We start from the raw sequence: 19,276 nt of genomic DNA on the forward strand, positions 1-19,276 counted from the left end.
TCAATCTCACATAAAAGAAAAATATTTGTTTGGGAAAGATCAAAGAGCACGTAACAACCAAAATTTAAATAGTATTATTTCATATATTTCGTTCCACATGATCTGTTACATTACCATTATATAAATCATAACATCAGTTAAATTATCATAATACCTTTCAAATATGTAGTTTAGTAAAACCTCAAAATTATAGAAAAAAAAGTACTGAATATTCATTGTGTCAAAGGTTATTAGACTATTAATAAATTCAATTTTTAGCCTTTCAATTAAAATTTTAGTATATTTTCTCTTTCACCTATTTTTTCATCATCTTAAGTCTTTCCACGAGAGTTAATGATTATGATTCCAATATTACTCTAAGAGACCCTAAAATAGATAATTTAGATTATGTTAAAAGAGTATTTAAGTTGTTTTGTTTAAAAGTTTTTTAAAATTTATAAGTTAATAAGATTTTTAAGTCAATAAAGTGTTTGAATAAAATATATTTAAAATTATTAATTATGTAGATGAGAAGTTATAAAAATGATGTTCAAATTATTAAAATGCAATATTTAGATAAAAGAATTAACAAATATTGTTTTGTAACTCATTATAAAAATATATATTAACTAATTGTGATAATAAACTTGATAAAAAAAATGTTAACTTTATGTTAATTAATGGATAAATTTCACAAATTACCTTCAGATTTACCTAAATTACACTGCTTACCCTTTTACTTTTTTTAGAAGTGACACAGGCCGCCATTGCCATTAATTGAGTATGAGAATTGACCAATTTACCCCTATATTTAAATTGCTTACCCCTATCTTCTCTCTTTTATCTTTTCCCTCCACTTCCAAGAATCTTTCATTCCCTGTCATTTAGCGCAAGTTCCGTGACAGACAGCCACGTTGTCGGTTGTCAGTTGCAGTTGAAATGCACTTCACTTCTCGTTCCTACTTTTTCTTTCTTTTCCTCTCCTATCATTATGTTTTGGGACTTAGATTATCGCTTTTCTTTTTCAATTTTAATTTTAATAATAAAATCTTTATCTCATTAAATAATCGAATCTATGAGTTACTATTGTGAATTTTAATTATTATTGCTCATATTTTTAATTTTGATAATAAAATTTTTATTTTATTATATAAAATAAAAAATTAAATTTATAAGTTACTGATGCGAATCTTAACTACGATCACTCATGTTTTTTATTTTAATAGTAAAATCTTTATAAGATAAATAATCGAATATAAGAGTTATTGATACGAATCTTAATTCATCGTGACCTAATTAATTAACTTATACCATAAGAACAAGACATTTAAAATTGAGATTTATCTTAATTTTTTAAAATAAATTTATCTCTTACAAATTATCTTTAATCTTATTAAAAAAATTATTTTAATATAATTTTATCTTATCTATTTTAACCAACATTATCTAAGAGATTCCAATAAGATAAAACAGTAAAAATTTAAATTTTGAAGTTGTAATTAAAATAGGGAAATTGTGAAATAAAAAATTAAAATATAAAATTAAATTAATTAGAAAAAATTAAATTTAAACAAGTAATTAAAATAAATAAAAAAACATGAAATCACACTGAAAACAAAAACGAAAGGGACATACTCAAAAATTCATTTCTCCCTTACAGTTGCTTCGACATAAAGCTGACTGAAAGAGTGCAGACCCAAGCAACCAGACACCGGCCGTTACTGTTGCCTCTCTCTCTCTCTCTCTCTGTAAAAGCTATTCGTCTTCTCTCTGGATCTCCCTCAAAGCAACGGCCACACCGTCGCTATTTTGCCTCTTCCACCACCACCGGTCGACGACGAAGAGATGATGTCCCGGAAGGAAAGCGTGGGATCGAACTCCCCTTCAACTTTTCCGATTTCCGGCATATTTTCTCCTTCCAACACTTGCAATTCCGACCCTGGAAACCTAAACTCTCCGCCGCCTGCTTGGAAAGACAATAGCCTTTGTTTCTCCTGCCAGCAAGCAGGCCACTGGGCCAGAAACTGCCCCAACAGAACCCCAACAGCGAGGAGGGAACTCCATCTGGGCCCACCATCGTCGCTTCCCTCTGCTGGTCCTTCGCCCGTTGTTTACTGCCCGTGCGGCGGCGGAATCTGCGACGTGAAGGTCTCTCGGAAGCCCAAAAGCTCCGGCCGCAAGTTCTACGCCTGCCCGCTCTACCCTTCCGTCAGTAATTTTTGCACACCTTCTGTGCTTAATTTTTAGTGTGACCAAGAGATGAAGGTCTGTTTTTGATATTCATTGTCGTGTTTCGTAGGTGAACAAATGTAACTTTTTCAAGTGGTATGACGAGCTGAGTAGTGATGATCTAACGTACGATGCTCCGACCTGCGAGTGTGGGGCTGGACCTTGTCATGTTTATCGGGAAACTGATGGACCCAATGCCGGTCGGAAGTTCTTTGTCTGCCCCATCAAGAAGGTATCCTCTCCTATCATCTCTCTGTATTGTGCTAAAATTTTGCAGTAGCAATCTTGCTATCATTTGATGGGTACTAGTAAGCAATCTTCTGTGTGATCAGATAAATCTGAATGAATCATCATCTGTTACTCTTGTGCATTTTATATTTAGTGATTAACATATCCATCTTGCTCAAATCCTTACATACTTTCCCCGTCTATATTCACCAACTGATCTTTACATACTTTCTTGCATGAATTTAAGTGTTTTAATTGTCAAAAGCAAAAATTCTTCCAGGGACAGGGTGCTTGTGATTTCAGGCAATTGGTGGGTGCTACTGATAGTCATTCAAATGATGGTACTACTACTTCCCCGTCTATATTCACCAACTGCCATGAAAATAACTCTGCAAACAGTGACTTCGTCGTGGAAGGGGATTCTCCAAAGAAAAACTACTTCCAAGGACAAGGAGCTTCTGGTTTCAGTCGATCTGTGGATGCTACTAATTGTCATTCAGATGAAGGTACTACTACTTCCCAGTCTACATTGTCCAACTTCCATGAAAATAGCTCTGCGAACAGTGAGTTTGTCGAGGAAGGGCATTTTCCAAAGCAAAAATCCTTCCAAGGGCAGGGTGCTTGTGGTTTCAAACGATTTGTGGATGCTACTGATTGTCATTCAGACGAAGGTACTACTTCTTCCCAGTCTACATTGACCAACTGCCATGAAAATAGCTCTGCTAACAGTGACTTCGTTGAGGAAGGGAATTTTCCGAAGCAAAAATCCTTCCAGGGACAGGGTGCTTGCGGTTTCAGACGATTTGTGGATGCTACTGATTGTTATTCAGACGAAGATGATACTTCCTCCCAGTCTACATTGACCAACTGCCAAGAAAATAGCTCTGCAAATGGTGTCTCCGTGGTGGGAGGGGATTTTGCCTGCCAAGTACAAGAGATCGGATCGTCTGTGGTGGACTGTCTCGAGCATGCCCCGAAGTTTGGAATTATTTCTGAACCACCTAGGAAAGACAGAATTCGACTGGTGAATTCCGAAGGAAGAGACGACACATCCGATGAACCTTTGCGCAATCGTTATAAACGCCTCCGATTTGGGGCTCTTAAATCCGATGGCGTCGCTCTTAAGATCACTAGTGATGGCTGGGATGTGCCACAATCAAAGCCAAAGGGCCCGACAATGGTGAAAGCACTCCGAGCCTCTGTCCTGACACCCGAGCCTTCAAGTCCTCAGAAAAGACATTTTCTTGGGCAGATTTCTCCTGCTGGATCTTCTTTAACAGGAGGTTTCTTTTCTTTGCGTTTTATGATTTCACCTCTTAACGTCATTGTGTGTGATCATTTGTTTCTTCAGAAACTACTTTGTCACAATTCAATTTACATTACTGTTCTTCCTTTGTTGCAGCTTCTTCCAGTTCTCTGTGCTATAATTCTCCTGCCTTGCCTAGCCTCAAGGTTCCGGTAACATGGAATTGTTTGGAGTCCGCTGTCCATCAAATTTTAGGCTTTCAATTTAGAGGCTGGTACGGCCAGCTTCTGTTTCCTCCATCTAGGAGCCTAACTGTTCCCTCACCTAAGCCCTTCTTTTGCTGTAAGTATGATGATATTCTTCTGTTTGTGGTTTGTTAGAGCAGGTGGAGTGGAACTAGTGTCGACTAAAACAGATAGAGAAAGGCCCCCCCAAAAAAGAACTTACAGTGGCCAACACCTTAACTGTGATATAAGTTAAAAGAGCCCCATAGAAAATAAAAGTTACTAATAGAAATGGTTGGTGAGTTAGAATTCATATATTTTTTCTATATCTCTTATGGCAGGCATCTTTCCTTCCTTTGATCCAATTTGTGACTCCCAAGATGTCAATGTATCGAATGCTAAAGCCGCGATCATTGTGCCATACAGTCAGTCATTAGCTGAACCCGACTTGCAATCTCTTTTGCTCGAGGGGCAATTGTGTCTCAAGCAGCCTTCCAAAACGTTACAAGAAAAAAAAATCACAGAACCAATCAAAGAGACATTCCGCAAGGCAGCAAAGCAAATCCAGAATGAGTTTCTCACTGTCTTAGAGTTGACCGATTTTCGTGACCACGAGACCATGGCCAGTGATGCCAGTTCAGTTTTCAGGGCTCTGGATGCCTTGTTTGTTGATTATCAACCCTTCAAACAACAAGTAATGGGATTCGTTGGCTCTGCAGCATCACTTGCAGAAGCTGAACTGTGGATCCAAGAAGACAACTCTCTGCAGCAGCTTGTTGACAGATACAATTGCCAGAAACAATGCTTGGAAAATGTTTCTCATCTTCACGCGGAGACTGCTGCTGCTCTGGAAGCTTCAACCAAGCACCTTGAATCTCTCAGAAAAGAGGTTGCCCTGGTCAAGGCTATGCTCCGTCGTATCGAGGAGGAGTTGTTATCCTGCGAGACTGAGAATGTGGAAATCTTATATCGCTTGGAGCAAGTCAATGAAGAGAAGCTGAAATCTCAACAAAGATTTCAAGTTGCAGCCATGGAGGTGGAAGAAGCACTAAAACTTGGTCAAAAGAGGGAAGCTGCAGAGGCTTCTTTCAAGGCTGCAAAACTCAAACTCCAACACTACTGTAAAATATCGACCCTAGATCCTAAATCTTAAATAGTAATATATAGCCAGATAGGAATAAATTTAACTTTTTGTAGTTTACTACAATATATTAGCTGAAAGTAGTTGTGGAATTATATGCTGTCACCAAACTTTGAGAGTTTCTTAGTCCATTGTGGAGTTTTCTTCTTTCTTATGCCCATTAGGATACTTGCATAGGAGATAAAATGCAATCCCATTGTTCATTCTGAAATTTTAGATTTTAATTAATTAAATTAATTAATTGTCGACTAGGAATTGGAAGATTGAGAGATCGAAAGATGAAGTACGGCATATGAATTCTTTCACTTTCCGAGAATCTTTGAATGGATAGAAAGAAACGAATTTTCATTGAGAAAGTCATATCATCATCATATGTACATTTTCTGGTAAGATCCCAATTCGCGCCGTTTTCCCTTGGCCGTTTCAGTCACCAGCAGCTGAATTGGAGGGATTCTTGAAACATCTTCTCCATTGCAGAGTCGGCGGATGAAGACGAAGAGCCAGGAGTCGGATCCGCCATGGAACCTCTCGCTTCCCCGGACACCCAGTTCGCCGCGGAGGGCTTCACCGTGAAATCCATTGCAGCCGGCGGGGGAGATGGACGACGACGGCGAGGATTGTCGAGTGATGGGTGTGGAGATGGCGGCCGGCCATAGCGGCCCAGAATGAGCATCGCCGCCGTTGGCGCCATTGATTGATTTCTGTGACACTAACAAGCGAATACGAAGAAGACGAAGAAAATTACAGAAGGGCTCTTGCATTGCATTCTTCATATTCATGCATGCAGACACACACACACATATATATATATATAGAGAGAGAGAGATGGAGATGGTTTGATTCTCGTGGGCTGTGCTTTGCTGGTTTTGCTGGGTGTTTGGATGCTGAGAATCCGTCAAGAAAAAGAATTCAAATTTGTTCATTGGTATCAATTTCCCTTCCATAAGAATTTTACGTAATGCATTATATATTGATATATATATATATATATAAGAAATGTGACGTGTATTATTAATGTGTAAATAAAAAAAAATATTTTAAATAAAAATTTATTAAATAAAGTAAAATGATAAAATACATATTGTACTCTCAAAATATAGAGATTAAATTGACTTGAAAAGTCAAGATATATAAATTAAATTAACTCGAAAATATAAGTTTAAAGATGTAATCAAAATAACTAAAAAATCGAATTATATTGAAAAAAAAAGGCAAAATGCATAAATATGCTTTTGCCCTTGTAGTCATTTGACCATCTAACTTTAGAGTGGACCTATCATGTCTCTAAAGTTTTAATTTTGGAATAATCACACACTTTACATTGCAATTTCGGATCAATCATGCATCCCTTGTTCCTGTTAGCATTGCGCGTGAAATCACATCCGATTGAAGAGTGTAATGGGTTAACTGTACGCTCCAAATAATAATTTTTAGGTTAAACTTTCATTTTTTCCCATTCCTCCTTACTGTTGTTGACGACTGACTGACCATCAACCGATTGACTGTGCTTCTTCTTTCTCATGCGGACGAACCAAACAACCTTTCGCCTACTACACAAATATCTTGCATCGCTGATTAACCAATCTCTGGCCTTCCTCACTTTGATTGATAGATTGACCGACCTTCATCGCGATTGTGCTTCATCTTTCTCACACTAACAAATCAATCGACCTCTCGCTTGCTATGTCAAGATTCACATAATTGACTGATCGCTCGCCTCTCTCGTCATCAGCCAATCTCTGGCCTTCATTGCTATTAACCCACATCTCGCATCTTTTACTGTCAACCCATCTTTGGCCTCCATCATCGTCGACTGAGCTCTTATCTCCCTTTCAATCAATTGACCTCTCACCTCCTTTGTCGCTGACCCACCTCTTGTAATACTCAAGAAATTTGGATTATTTGAGAATAAATGTTTTATTAAAAAAATAAAATTTCGGGGAACATTAGTATCTAAATAGCCCAAAAAATTGAACGAAACAATTGTAAGGAGAGTCCTGGAGCTGAGATATCTAAGGAAAATGATACGGCATTAACAAACATCTCGAGAAATGATTTTTAGCATCGAGAAAAATTGGATCAGAGACAATTTTCGATATAGCTTCGGATTGGGCTGAAAAATCGAATTGTCCTAAGGGACTTTCGAAAAGTCAAAGAAACCCTCAAAGAAGTCATATTGGGCCTAGTAATCAACCCTTAAGTGGTTTTGAGGTGAAACAATGGGATTTTGCAAGCAAAGTATAAGTCTGGGCCAAAGTGTAATTTTTGAAATTACCCGAGAGAGGTTGAAATGACATATTTCTTGGAACTTCGGGAGTCAAATGGGAATTTTAGAACGTGAGGGTCTCAACGGAAGTTTTGAAAAACTCAGAGACTTTGTGGAAAGGGCCGAAATGGCATTTCAAAAAAATTCAAATGGTGAAAGTGTAATTTTCAAAAAAAATTATCCATGGCCGACCAACCTTCCAATCGCCGAAATCGGCCATGGGAGACCTGAGAAAGTGGATGGGGGGCCTCGGAGTAAGGCCAAGACAAGCTTCATGGCTGTCAAACGACTAAAAATGGATCGGATTTGGCAAACTTTCGGCCAAAAGTGGCCGAAAAATTGGCCACTTAATCAAGCTTTTGAGGGCTATTTTGATGGGTTTTGGACGGATATATGGCAAGGGGAGACACTAGTGGCTTTGGTTGAAGCGAGAGTTATCGTTTTAGGGTTCGAATTCAAGTATAAATAGAAAATATAGTGGCCGTGAGTTTTACAAGATTTGAGCTTCAAATCGACCTTGTTATTAAACGAATTGAGACTCCAAATTAAGAGGCTTTTGTTTCCCATCAATTGAGGATGTTTTCTAGAAAGTTTAAAGCATTTTGGTGGCTATTTGAGGGGTTTTCAAGGTTTGATCGAAAAATCGAAGCGGGCGACGAGGTCGGGCATGGAAACGGCCGATCGAAAAATTGTGAAAAACAAATTTCAAGTCAGTGCACGAGTAAGTAAAGATGCAGAGTATTAGTAAGTTGGCAGGGAAAACATTACCAGGGCTCTCGCAAGAGCTGGTCGATATATGGGAGGAGGAGATCTCCCCCTGCATGGAAAATACAACTCAATGATCATCTTCAACTTCATTCAGGAGTTGTATTTATAAGCATCCCAAGAGTTTCAAGAGAAAATTAGCCATTGGAGGCTTTCTACGACTGATTCGGTCGATAGATAAAGAGGATTAGTCGACAGATTAAATTTAAAGTTTATGTTAATCAACATATTGAAAGCATTAGTCGACAGATATATGAGTTAGTCGATAGATGAAAATGAGTTAGCCGACATATTGAAAGCATTTAGTTGACAAATTGCTATATAATATATTAGTTTACGCACATAAATAAATAAATAAGTTAGCTTTTAGAAGAAGGGATTCATTTCTTTTTCCGAAGTCTAGGATTTTGCTAGTGACAAGGGTTCAAAATTCGAAGTAGCAACAACTACACTTATTTTATTTTCAACCCCTTTAAAAAATTTTGATACAACATTTTTAATCAAATAAAAATGCAACACTTCAAATATCATCAAAAAATTTATCACAAGCTTTTTAGTATTAAATTGCTAAAGTAATTTTCATTCAACATTTTTAATCAATTAAAAACGCAATATTTCAAAATATCATAAGAAATTTATCATAAAATATATTGACATTGGATTTAATTTTCATTCAACAATTTTGAACATAATATTTCAAATGTCATCAAAAAATTTATAACTAGATTTTTGACATTTAATTGTATGATGGAGTTAATTTTTATTTTGATTCTTAATGGAACATATAAAAATAATTTAGAACACTAAGATAATAACCATTGATAAAATAATTTCATCATCAAAATGCAATTAATTTTTATCATAAAAAATATATCAAAGACAAAATATCAATCTATTAAGAACATAAAGATGGTCTTTTTGCCTTTGAAAAATATTGTTTCATTTTAACCAATGGTTTATTTAAGAGATTCATCATAATACATGTTTAAACAAATATCCATACATAAGAATATAGTTTGATTGATCATATGATGACAAAGTACATGAAATTGTTTCTCCATTTTATGTTAAATTGATTTTTATTTGAAAACCATATACTTAACTTATGACTCATAGAGTAAAACTTATTGTTGTTTTTCATTATCAAAATTAATCATAAGAGTAAAACATCATCAGGTTTCAACACCTGCAAATATATATACTATTTTTTAAGTCTACATTTTGCCCATACTCCCATTCCAAAACCTCAAAACCAGTGTCTCTATTCCAAAGAATCTGACACTTCATTGCTAAGATTTTGTTCACATTTAATTTCTCCATAGCATAAGGTGAAATATCTGAAATCCATATATCTACAAATTGCCTCATAGTTGCAATTCTTTCCATCACCTACTATCTGGCTAATTCTATTTCGCAAGTGGACGGATCGTGACAAGTAATATAGTAATGAATAAAGTGTCATACCCACGAGGACTAATTTTTGATGGTTACTCTAATTGATTTAACCTTAACCTAACACACACATTAACAATGACTTTAATTGTAATGAAAACTAATTTACTAATAAAAGTTGCAAACAAAACAATTCATTTGATTCAAAACTCTCAAAGTTAAGACACCAGGGTTTGTAAATCCACTGTCGGCCTTCTATGGTTCAATTATTCATTACTCGAGTCTTGCTATTCCTTATCTTAGATTGAAAATCGATGATCCAATTACAACCAAAAGCCTCTCTCGATGGTCATTCAGTTCTATGTATATATATGAGATTAACTATCTCTAGTCAACCTTCGAACATATAAACATGCATTCAATCACGGAGATCATCACAAAAAGATTTCATAAGGCATAACGGTATCTCTACCTATTATAGGACCCTACGTTGTTTGCTACCATGTCTAATCCATATTGAATCTCTTGAAAGCAATACAAATCACAAATATGTTCCAATGGTGATCAAGTATCAAAACAACATCATGAACATAACAAACAATCAACCCGAATGGATAAGAAAATAGCAAACCGAATAACTTTAAATCAAACCATTAGAAGTCGAGGTTTCATCATTCACCCTAGTTATAAACACTTAGCTATGCGTGCTCTCAATCAAAAGAAAAAGAAAAGAGTTTGAATCCATAGTAGAGATTGAGAAATAAAAGAAAAATATAACCCAAGAGTCTTCAATCTTTTGTCCCCTTCTCTTCTTTCCAAAAACTCCCCTAAACCCTCAAGAACAAGTCTTTATATAGTGGTTTTTGGGTTATTAGAGTCGTGCATAGTCAAAACTCTCATTTTTCATTGATTTGGACGGAGATGGGCCGAAATCGAGCTTTAATTTGAAGTTCAGAACGCTACCGTGGTCCTACCGCGGTATGTTTGTTGCTACAGACCCGTGAGCTCCAGATAGCAATTTCTAAAGCGGTCCTACAGCGGTATACATTCCGCTGTAGGACCGTGAGCTTCAAAAACTAAACCTTAAAGCTGTCCTATAGCGGTATGCATACCGCTATAAGCCCGCTAGCCTTATTCTTTGGAATCTTGCTTTATCATCTTCCACTTTTTGGCTCTTGATAATCTTTTGTTTTCTTTTGCATTAATACCTGACCTTGCCTCTAAGCTTTATTTCACTCCCATCATGAGCCAAAATCACTCTTTTTGCTCCAAGTGTATTCAACACATGCTCCACATCTACATAACCATATATAGAACCAAATCAAGTAGAAATCATGCTCATTGAATGTATAAATGCTAAGTTTATAGACCAAAATAAGTGTATAAAAGACACTTATCACCTACGCTCTAATTTCTTCTAACATAGTGATAATGGACTTCAATCTAGCACTGAGAATCCAACCATTGAAAGTTTCAATCATGTTATTCTCTACATCACATTGAGAATATGTTCTAAAGAATGCTCTACACCATGTATTATGGTTATAATATAAGAGGTCCTCAACTATCTCTTTTTCGAGCTTATTCATTTCATCCAATTTTTCCTTTAAAAACTGCTCAAACGGTGCTTTTGTAATCTCCCAAAATTTCTTCCCTCTCTCCTAACTTGTTCACTTCTTCGTACAGTTTGACCATACGTGGCTAGCACACATCCTATGCTTGATTTTAGATAACTCATCAACAATTGCAAAGTTTAAACTCTACCATGCAAATATTTAATTCATGTATTGGTATTACATGAAGCGTAATTCATAAATGAAAAATAATTAATTGGACTATAAGTTTAAATAGTATACTTTCTGCTTGTTTGTGATCACCGTCCAACCAGCATATGTACTGATACCAAGGTCCATCTTCATGGTGGAGATAAACCATTTCTAATTTTTCTTGTTCTCTATATCCACAACCTCTCAAGCTATTGGATACATTTGATTATTACCATCATTTGATACACAAATTAAAAGTTGACCCTTAAGAAATCATCCATCAAATCCCAAAATCTATCTACATCGAACTTTGAACCCCTTTTTAATAGCATCAAAACAAATATAAAATCTCTTGAAATGTTGCAACCCATCTTCACCTCTTTTCACTTTAACAAAACATGTAGATCCAAGATTGGATCTCCTTATTTCATCAGTATAATCATGCAGCCTACCATATTCAACCCTATAATCACCTGTTACACTTCTAAGCACCTTATTATTTTCTCTCATGCACACTATTTTACCTACAAACACATTCAATGACTCTCTACAAAGTTTTTAAATTTCTTTAACTTTGATCCCAGGTTGAGATAAAATCTTCTCCCTAAAATGCCTAGCAATGAACTTTGAATTGCATAATTTATTTATGTTAGTTTTATAACATTTGCAAACAGGGTTATAAGTTTTGATTTTGAAGTTGTTTAATTTTTTGTCTACACTAGCAAACAATAACCATTGGCACCTTCCTTACACTTAACCCTAACCCTTTTAGGCTTATTAGGTCTAATGGTAAGGTTAACTTCCCTTGCAACAACATACTTAGACACAGTCTCCCTGAACTTATCCACACTTCGAAAAATCATACCCAACCCCCAATAAGGAATTTCAATAATCGGATCATAACACATATCCTCTTCCTTTGCTAGTCTTTACCCAATTTTCAAAGTCTCCCTCAATACCCTCTCTACTATCAAGATCATAAATATTCTCATAAGGCTTATCACCTCCAATTACGCCCCTAGATGTAGTGTTCATAACAAGCTCCCCTTGAAACCTCGCATCAATAATTGTTTCCCCTATTGATGCATCTCCATCATTTGCAAATCTAGTACTCCTTTTGTAATTCCTCACCCTCTTTTAGTTATCCTTACCTCATCATCAATCTCACTATTAAGTTGACCACTCACCACATCACCATCATGTAGTCCATCATTATCTTCTTCTGATGACTCAATCCCCTTCTCATTATTGCTTCCACTATTGTCAATACTACTTTCCTCAATGCTCAACCCCTCAAATCCAGATTCTTGCACCCTACTACCCTCATTTATTGAATAGTTAACCTCACTATCAATATGCTCAACAAATGCATCCACAATATCACCATTTGTTAAATGCCCAAGTGGTTGGTGTAACACGACTCTCTGACACAAGTTTGCAATTCAAAAAATGACAATTTATCTAGGTCCACAATGTCTACATTTTGAAAGCCACCAACATACCACTTCACCCCATAATCAATTACAAACATTCTTCCATAGCTCCACCTTAACATCACAACTTTTTCAGCCATGTGCAATCACCTTTTAAAAATTTTAAATAATAAAATAAATAAAAATAAATTCAATTAGCATAATCGAATCGCTTCTTGCATGACACAGTGACAACAATCATATACATATATATAAAACAAATTCATATATTACGAAAATGTAATATATGGTAAATGATACCTTAGGCTCAAAAAGCACGTCGGTTGTTTCTGTTGCACATCTAACCCGAAGTCTTTTAATCTCCTGATTGAACTCCCACAATCCCATCATGTATCGAGTGTCCAACTTGCTTATCGATCCAACTCCTTGTTTGCTCTGATACCTATTCTTGACTGATCAAGCCACCCTCACAAGTACAGGGGATCAAATCAGTCACCCTTACAAATCAGTCCACCCGTAAACTGCTCTACCCTTTGCTGGACCCATATTAGGACCATCTCAACAAAGATGAATGCGAGTTGGGACCGTTCCTCCAAAAAGGATTGTCCATCAAATGGACCAATAACGGGATTTCACAAATGGGCTACGGGTATGTATCTACCGCCGACAATTCTTGCCAGATAGCCATCGAGAACTCATCAGAAAATCCAACTGATGTACCAACGACAGCGCTGGAGAACGGACTACGACTGCCACGGGCCGTCGGCAACAACCCACTCATGACCGCCGACAACTCTTGCCACACCAGAGATATATGCTGTACTCGGCTGCCTGCATTGGTCTCCTGCAACGACCACAACGAACGTCTTCGCCGAATTTGCACGTTGTTGTCCATTCTCCAGGTCATTAATATTTTCGGTCACAAGCTTCTATTTGTCCATAAAGCGTCCAGCAACTGCAACTCCTTGCAATCGGGTTTTCTTCCCCACATCAGTAGATCTAATCTACCATGGAGAAAAAAACAGAGACCGCTCCCTGCCGTCGGCGTACTGCTTCCTCCATCAAACATATATCCAATATATATTAATGGAGAGAGGGAGAAGGAGTTGCGCTGCCTGCTGCTGTAAATATATATATCATATATATTCGGTGGATGTTGGACGGACAGAATAAAAGGGTGGAAGAAGACGGAACAGTGAGGCTGCTGGAAAAATCGGGGAAAAGGAAGACGCACGCCGAGAGAGAGAGAGAGAGAGAGAGAGAGGCCTTCCTCGAGCCTCTCTTTTAATCCATTGGAGGGAGGGCGATTGCAATGGAAGACACGGCTCGGGTGATGCCATGGTTGTGCGTGCCAGCCCACTCTCCCACTTTGTCCCCCACAATTGCTTGTTTTCTTCCATTCTTTTCATTTTCAATTAGATTCTAGGAGCAATTTACGATTGTCATTCCCCTCTGGGTAAACCATCTCCTCCTTTAATACATATTATATATCATATACCTACAAATATTTTATATATATAAAAGCAATGAACGGCAGCTTCACATGGTGCGTGCTTGTCTCCCACTTTCTTTTTTTTATCAACTAAATTAAATAATAAAAAAATCAAATTCACAATAAAAAAAAACTAACAACAAATAATTAATACTCAAATGATGTGATTTGTAGCTAGCGTCACATTTAGTAAATGTTCTTTAATACCTATTCACATGTCTATTATATATATATATATTATGTAACGTAGTGTATACATATCACGATAATATCTCATGTGTCAATTTACTAATTAATATATCATATTATTTTTTGAACAAATCTAAAAATCAAAAATACTTTTAAAAAGTCTTGAGTTAAAAATTTACGTCAGAGTCTCAACACTTTGAGAATATGAACTCTACCAAAAAAAAATCTAAAGACTCATTCGTAATAATAAGATGAAGAGCTTATTAACGAATATATAACCATACAAGATTATACCATTAAGCCATTAGGCATACCTAACTTGAACAAAAACAAGATTACAAAATATGTATCTTTCTCGTTAATATCATACAAGTTAGCAAAAATTATGTGTAGAATTAATATCATTAAGAATTATAAGAAGCCAAATTAAAGCATCCACCAAAAGGTTCTACAATTATAAATTATAACAAATATGACAATAATAATTATAAGTTTTAATCGCCCTTACAAAATCGATGAAACAAATAACTCTCGTAAAACCAAACCCTAGAAGCCCAAACACAACACAAAAGCATAGATCGAATCAGCGACAGTGAGCGACCGATCGAGAGAGACAGAGAGGCGAGATTTTGCGGTTGAATGTGCAGCAGAGCCTACTGGGGGATTTGTGAATCGACGGAAGCACTGCACACCGAGCACTTACGAAGCTGGAGGTTTTCGAGCGTGAATCGGCTGGAGGTTTTGGAGCACCGGTGTTGAGAAGGGTTTGCAGATGGCAGTCTCACCGACGGAATGGAACGATTTGGAGTTGCAAATGCTAATTTCGCAGTTCAAATATTTAGGGTTTGCATAGCGTGTGTAACTCACGCACCCTCAATTACAAGGTGTTCAAAGTTTAGACGGATGAGAGATCACCTTAAAGTTGGTGTACGATTGTTCTAAATTACGTTTGCTTCGACGTTAAGCAGATGGCAGACCCAAGAAACAAGACACTCACCCTTACCTTTGCCCCTCCCCCCCCCCCCCCCTCTCTCTCTCTCTCTCTGTATAAAGGCTGGTCGTCTTCTCTATGGATCTCCATCAAAGCAACGGCCACACTGTCGCTATTTTGCCTCTTCCACCACCACCGGTCGACGACGAAGGCATGACGTCCCAGTGGGAAAGCTTGGGATCGGACTCCCCTTCAACTTTTCCGATTTCTGGCATATTTTCTCCTCCCAACACTTGCAATTCCCACCCTGGAAACCTGAACTCTCCGCCGCCTGCTTGTAAAGTCAATAGCCTTTGTTTCTCCTGCCAGCAAGCAGGCCACTGGGCCAGAAAGTGCCCCAACAGAACCCCAACAGCGAGGAGGCAACTCCATTTTGGCCCGCCATCGTCGCCTCCCTCTGCTGGTCCTTCGCCCGTTGTTTACTGCCCGTGCGGCGGCGGAATCTGCAACGTGAAGGTCTCTCGGAAGCCCAGAAGCTCTGGCCGCAAGTTCTACTCCTGCCCGCTCTACCCCGTCAGTAATTTTTGCACACCTTCTGTGCTTAATTTTTTAGTGTGACCAAGAGATGAAGGGCTGTTTTTGATCTTCATTGTCATGTTTCGTAGGCGAACAGTTGTAAGTTTTTCAAGTGGTATGACGAGTTGAGTAGTGATGATCTAACGTACGATGTTCCGACCTGCGAGTGTGGGGCTGGACCTTGTCATGTTTATCGGGAAAGTGATGGACCCAATGCCGGTCGGAAGTTCTTTGTCTGCCCCATCAAGAAGGTATCCTGTCCTATCATCTCTTTGTATTGTGCTAAAATTTTGCAGTAAAAATCTTGCTATCTTTTGATGGGTGCTAGTAAACAATCTCCTGTGTGATCAGATAAATCTGAATGAATCATCATCTGTTACTCTTGTGCGTTTTATATTTAGTGATTAAAATACGCATCTTGCTCAAATCCATTAAGTATGTTGATGAAATGGAAATATTAATATCTCTTGCCTAAGGCTGATCCTGTGCAATCAGAAGGTCACGACAGGTTTGATTGGTGGAACAGCCTCCCGCCCCTCCAACTATTGCAAAGCAGGGAGTCTCATGCACTATTTCCTCGTGTTGTCCATAATTGGATATGCAAATTGGATGATTGGCATGAGGTTTAATCTTAAAACATTTTAGGTTAACAGTGTTTTCTCAGGTTTATTTTCTGCTTCTAAAATTTTGTACGCTTGTTGGCATTTCTAAATGTTGGATCATTCTTTACTTAGAATTCAGTTATGCTTAATATTGCATGAATTCTAGTGTTTGGATGAAAGCAAACATTCTTCCACGGACAGGGTGCTTGTGGTTTCAGTTGATTGGTGGGTGCTACTAATCTTTACATACTTTCTTGCATGATTTTAAGTGTTCTAATTGTCAAAAGCAAAAAATTTTCCAGGGACAGGGTGCTTGTGATTTCAGACGATTGGTGGGTGTTACTGATAGTCATTCAAATGATGGTACTACTACTCCCACGAACTGCCATGAAGATAGCTCTGCAAATAGTGACTTCGTTGTGGAAAAGGATTTTTCAAAGGAAAACAACTTCCAAGGACAGGGTGCTTGTGGTTTCAGTCGATCTGTGGATGCTACTGATTGTCATCCAGACGAAGGTGCCACTTCTTCCCAGTCTACATTGAACAACTGCCATAAAAATAGCTCTGCAAATAGTGTCTCCATCGTGGGAGGGGATTTTACCTGTCAAGTACAGGAGATCGGATCATCTGTGGTGAACTGTCTCGAGCGTGCCCCGAAGTTTGGAATTATTTTTGAACCACCTAGGAAAGACAGAATTCCACTGGTGGATTCCCAGGGAAGAGAAGACACATCCGATGAACCTTTGCGCAATCGTTATAAACGCTTACGATGTGGGAATCTTAAATCTGATGGCTTCGCTCTTAACATCACTAGTGATGGCTGGGATGTGTCAAAATCAAAGCCAAAGGTCCCGACAATGGTAAAAGCACTCCGAACCTCTGTGCTGACACTCGAGCCTTCACGTCCTCAGAAAAGACTCTTTCTTGGGCAGATTTCTCCTGCTGGATCTTCTTTAACAGGAGGTTTCTTTTCTTTGCGTTTTATGATTTCACCTCTCAACATCATTGTGTGTGATCACTTGTTTCTTCACAAACTACTTTGTCACAATTCAATTTACATTACTTTTATTCCTTTGTGCAGCTTCTTCCACTTCTCTGTGCTATAATTCTCCTGCCCTGCGTAGCCTCAGGGTTCCGGTGACATGGAATTATTTGGAGTCCGCCGTCCATCAAATTTTAGGCTTTCAATTCGGAGGCTCGGACTGCCAGCTTCTGTTTCCTCCATCTAGGAGCCTAACTATTCCCTCACCTAAGCCCTTCTTTTGCTGTAAGTATGATGATATTCTTTTGTCTGTGGTTTGCTAGGGTGGGTGGAACGGAGTAAAAGAGATAGAGAAGGGCCCGCCGAAAGAAGAATTTCCAGTGGCCAACACCTTAACTATGATATGTGATATGAGTTAAAAGAGCGCCTGTAGAAGATAGAGTTATTGATAGAAATGATTGGTGAATTAAAATTCATATATTTTTTCTATATCTCTTCTAGCAGGCATCTCTCCTTCCTTCGATCCAATTTGGGACCCCCAAGATGTCAATGTATCGAATGCTGAAGCCGCGGCCATTGTGCCATACAGTCAGTCATCAGCTGAACCCAACAAGCAATCTCTTCTGCTTGAGCAGCCTTCCAAAACGTTACAAGGAAACAAAATCACAGAACCAATCGAAGAGACATTCCAGAATGCTGCAAAGCAAATCCAGAACAAGCTTCTCACTGTCTTAGAGTTGACAGATTTTCGTGACCACAAGACCATGGCCAGTGATGCCAGTTCAGTTTTCAGGGCTCTAGATGGTTTGCTTGTTGATTATCAACCCTTCAAACAACTAGTAATGGAATTTGTTGGCACTGCGGCATCACTTGCAGAAGCCGAACTGTCGATTCAAGAAGACAACACTCTGCAGCAGGTAGTTGACAAATACAACTGCCAAAAACAACACTTGGAAAACATTTCTCATCTTCACGCGGAGACTGCTGCTGCTCTGGAAGCTTCAACCGAGCACCTTGAATCTCTCAGAAAAGAGGTTGTCTTGGTCAAGGCCATGCTCTGTCGCATAGAGGAGAAGCTGTTATCCTGCGAGGCTGAGAATGTAGAAATCCTGTATCGCTTGGAGGAAGTCAATGAAGACAAGCTGAAATCTCAACAAAGACTTCTAGTTGCAGCTGCGGAGGTGGAAGAAGCACGAAAACTTGTTCAAAAGAGGGATGCTGCAGAGGCTTCTTTCAAGGCTGCAAAACTCCAACTCCAACAATCATTTAATGAATCTTAGAGCACTCAACAGTCATCTTTTTTTGTACACGCAATAAGTAAAAGGTTCATTTTGTTCATATATTAAATAGTTAAGTGATGATTTATTTCTCATATTCTGCAGGATGGGTTTAAACATTTTCACATCTAAATATTTACCTATATTTATATATTTTGAATTAATAATTCATAATCTTATATAAGAAAATGCTTAATATATCCTTAGATTAATTTTATCATACTAAACATCATCAAGGTCATATTTTTATTTTTATACTTTTACGTTCTTTTGGCATGGTTATTAAATTTGGTTATTATATTTTTATTATTTTGATTATATTTTTAAATTTGATCTTTAAGTCAATTTAATTTTTATATTTTAATTTTTTTTCATGTATTAATCTCAACTTTTCGTTGTTTTAATTATATCTTTATATTTATATTTTTTAATCAATTTAATTCTTATATTTTTATGTATAAAAAAAATAAAATAATATGATAAAATATATGTCGTATTTTATTCTCATCAAAATATAAGAGTTAAATTGACTAGAAAATATAAATTTAAGAATGTAAT

The 19,276-nt window shown here is 37.5% G+C and overlaps 1 protein-coding gene across 5 annotated transcripts; it reads left to right on the forward strand.

Annotated features, from left to right (window-relative positions):
* Positions 1 to 1,644: 1,644 nt before the first annotated feature.
* LOC127801430 (uncharacterized) lies at positions 1,645 to 18,810 on the forward strand. Of its 5 annotated transcripts, XM_052336590.1 has the most exons (7): positions 14,854 to 15,854; positions 15,947 to 16,108; positions 16,626 to 16,684; positions 16,762 to 16,975; positions 17,074 to 17,422; positions 17,541 to 17,726; positions 17,943 to 18,810. In XM_052336590.1, exons 1-7 carry the CDS (start codon positions 15,420 to 15,422, stop codon positions 18,719 to 18,721), a joined length of 2,184 nt encoding a protein of 727 aa, XP_052192550.1. In that variant the 5' UTR covers positions 14,854 to 15,419; the 3' UTR covers positions 18,722 to 18,810. The 5 variants fall into 5 exon arrangements, with proteins under 5 accessions (XP_052192548.1, XP_052192547.1, XP_052192546.1 ...); XM_052336588.1 differs by lacking the exons at positions 14,854 to 15,854; positions 15,947 to 16,108; positions 16,626 to 16,684; ... (2 more) ...; positions 17,541 to 17,726; positions 17,943 to 18,810 and adding exons at positions 1,645 to 2,187; positions 2,279 to 2,440; positions 2,717 to 3,107; ... (1 more) ...; positions 3,839 to 4,024; positions 4,248 to 5,193; XM_052336587.1 differs by lacking the exons at positions 14,854 to 15,854; positions 15,947 to 16,108; positions 16,626 to 16,684; ... (1 more) ...; positions 17,074 to 17,422; positions 17,541 to 17,726 and adding exons at positions 1,645 to 2,187; positions 2,279 to 2,440; positions 2,717 to 3,719; positions 3,839 to 4,024 and having other exon boundaries at positions 17,946 to 18,810.
* Positions 18,811 to 19,276: the final 466 nt, after the last annotated feature.

This window comes from Diospyros lotus, chromosome 5 (genome assembly GCF_014633365.1).
Source record: "Diospyros lotus cultivar Yz01 chromosome 5, ASM1463336v1, whole genome shotgun sequence".
NCBI lineage: Eukaryota > Viridiplantae > Streptophyta > Magnoliopsida > Ericales > Ebenaceae > Diospyros > Diospyros lotus.

Coding starts and splice junctions, on each gene's coding strand:
- LOC127801430 (XM_052336586.1), top strand. CDS start 1,825: ATGATGTCCCGGAAGGAAAGCGTGGGATCGAACTCCCCTTCAACTTTT. Junction 2,188..2,278: donor CCTGCCCGCTCTACCCTTCC/GTCAGTAATTTT, acceptor CGTGTTTCGTAG/GTGAACAAATGTAACTTTTT. Junction 3,720..3,838: donor TGGATCTTCTTTAACAGGAG/GTTTCTTTTCTT, acceptor CCTTTGTTGCAG/CTTCTTCCAGTTCTCTGTGC.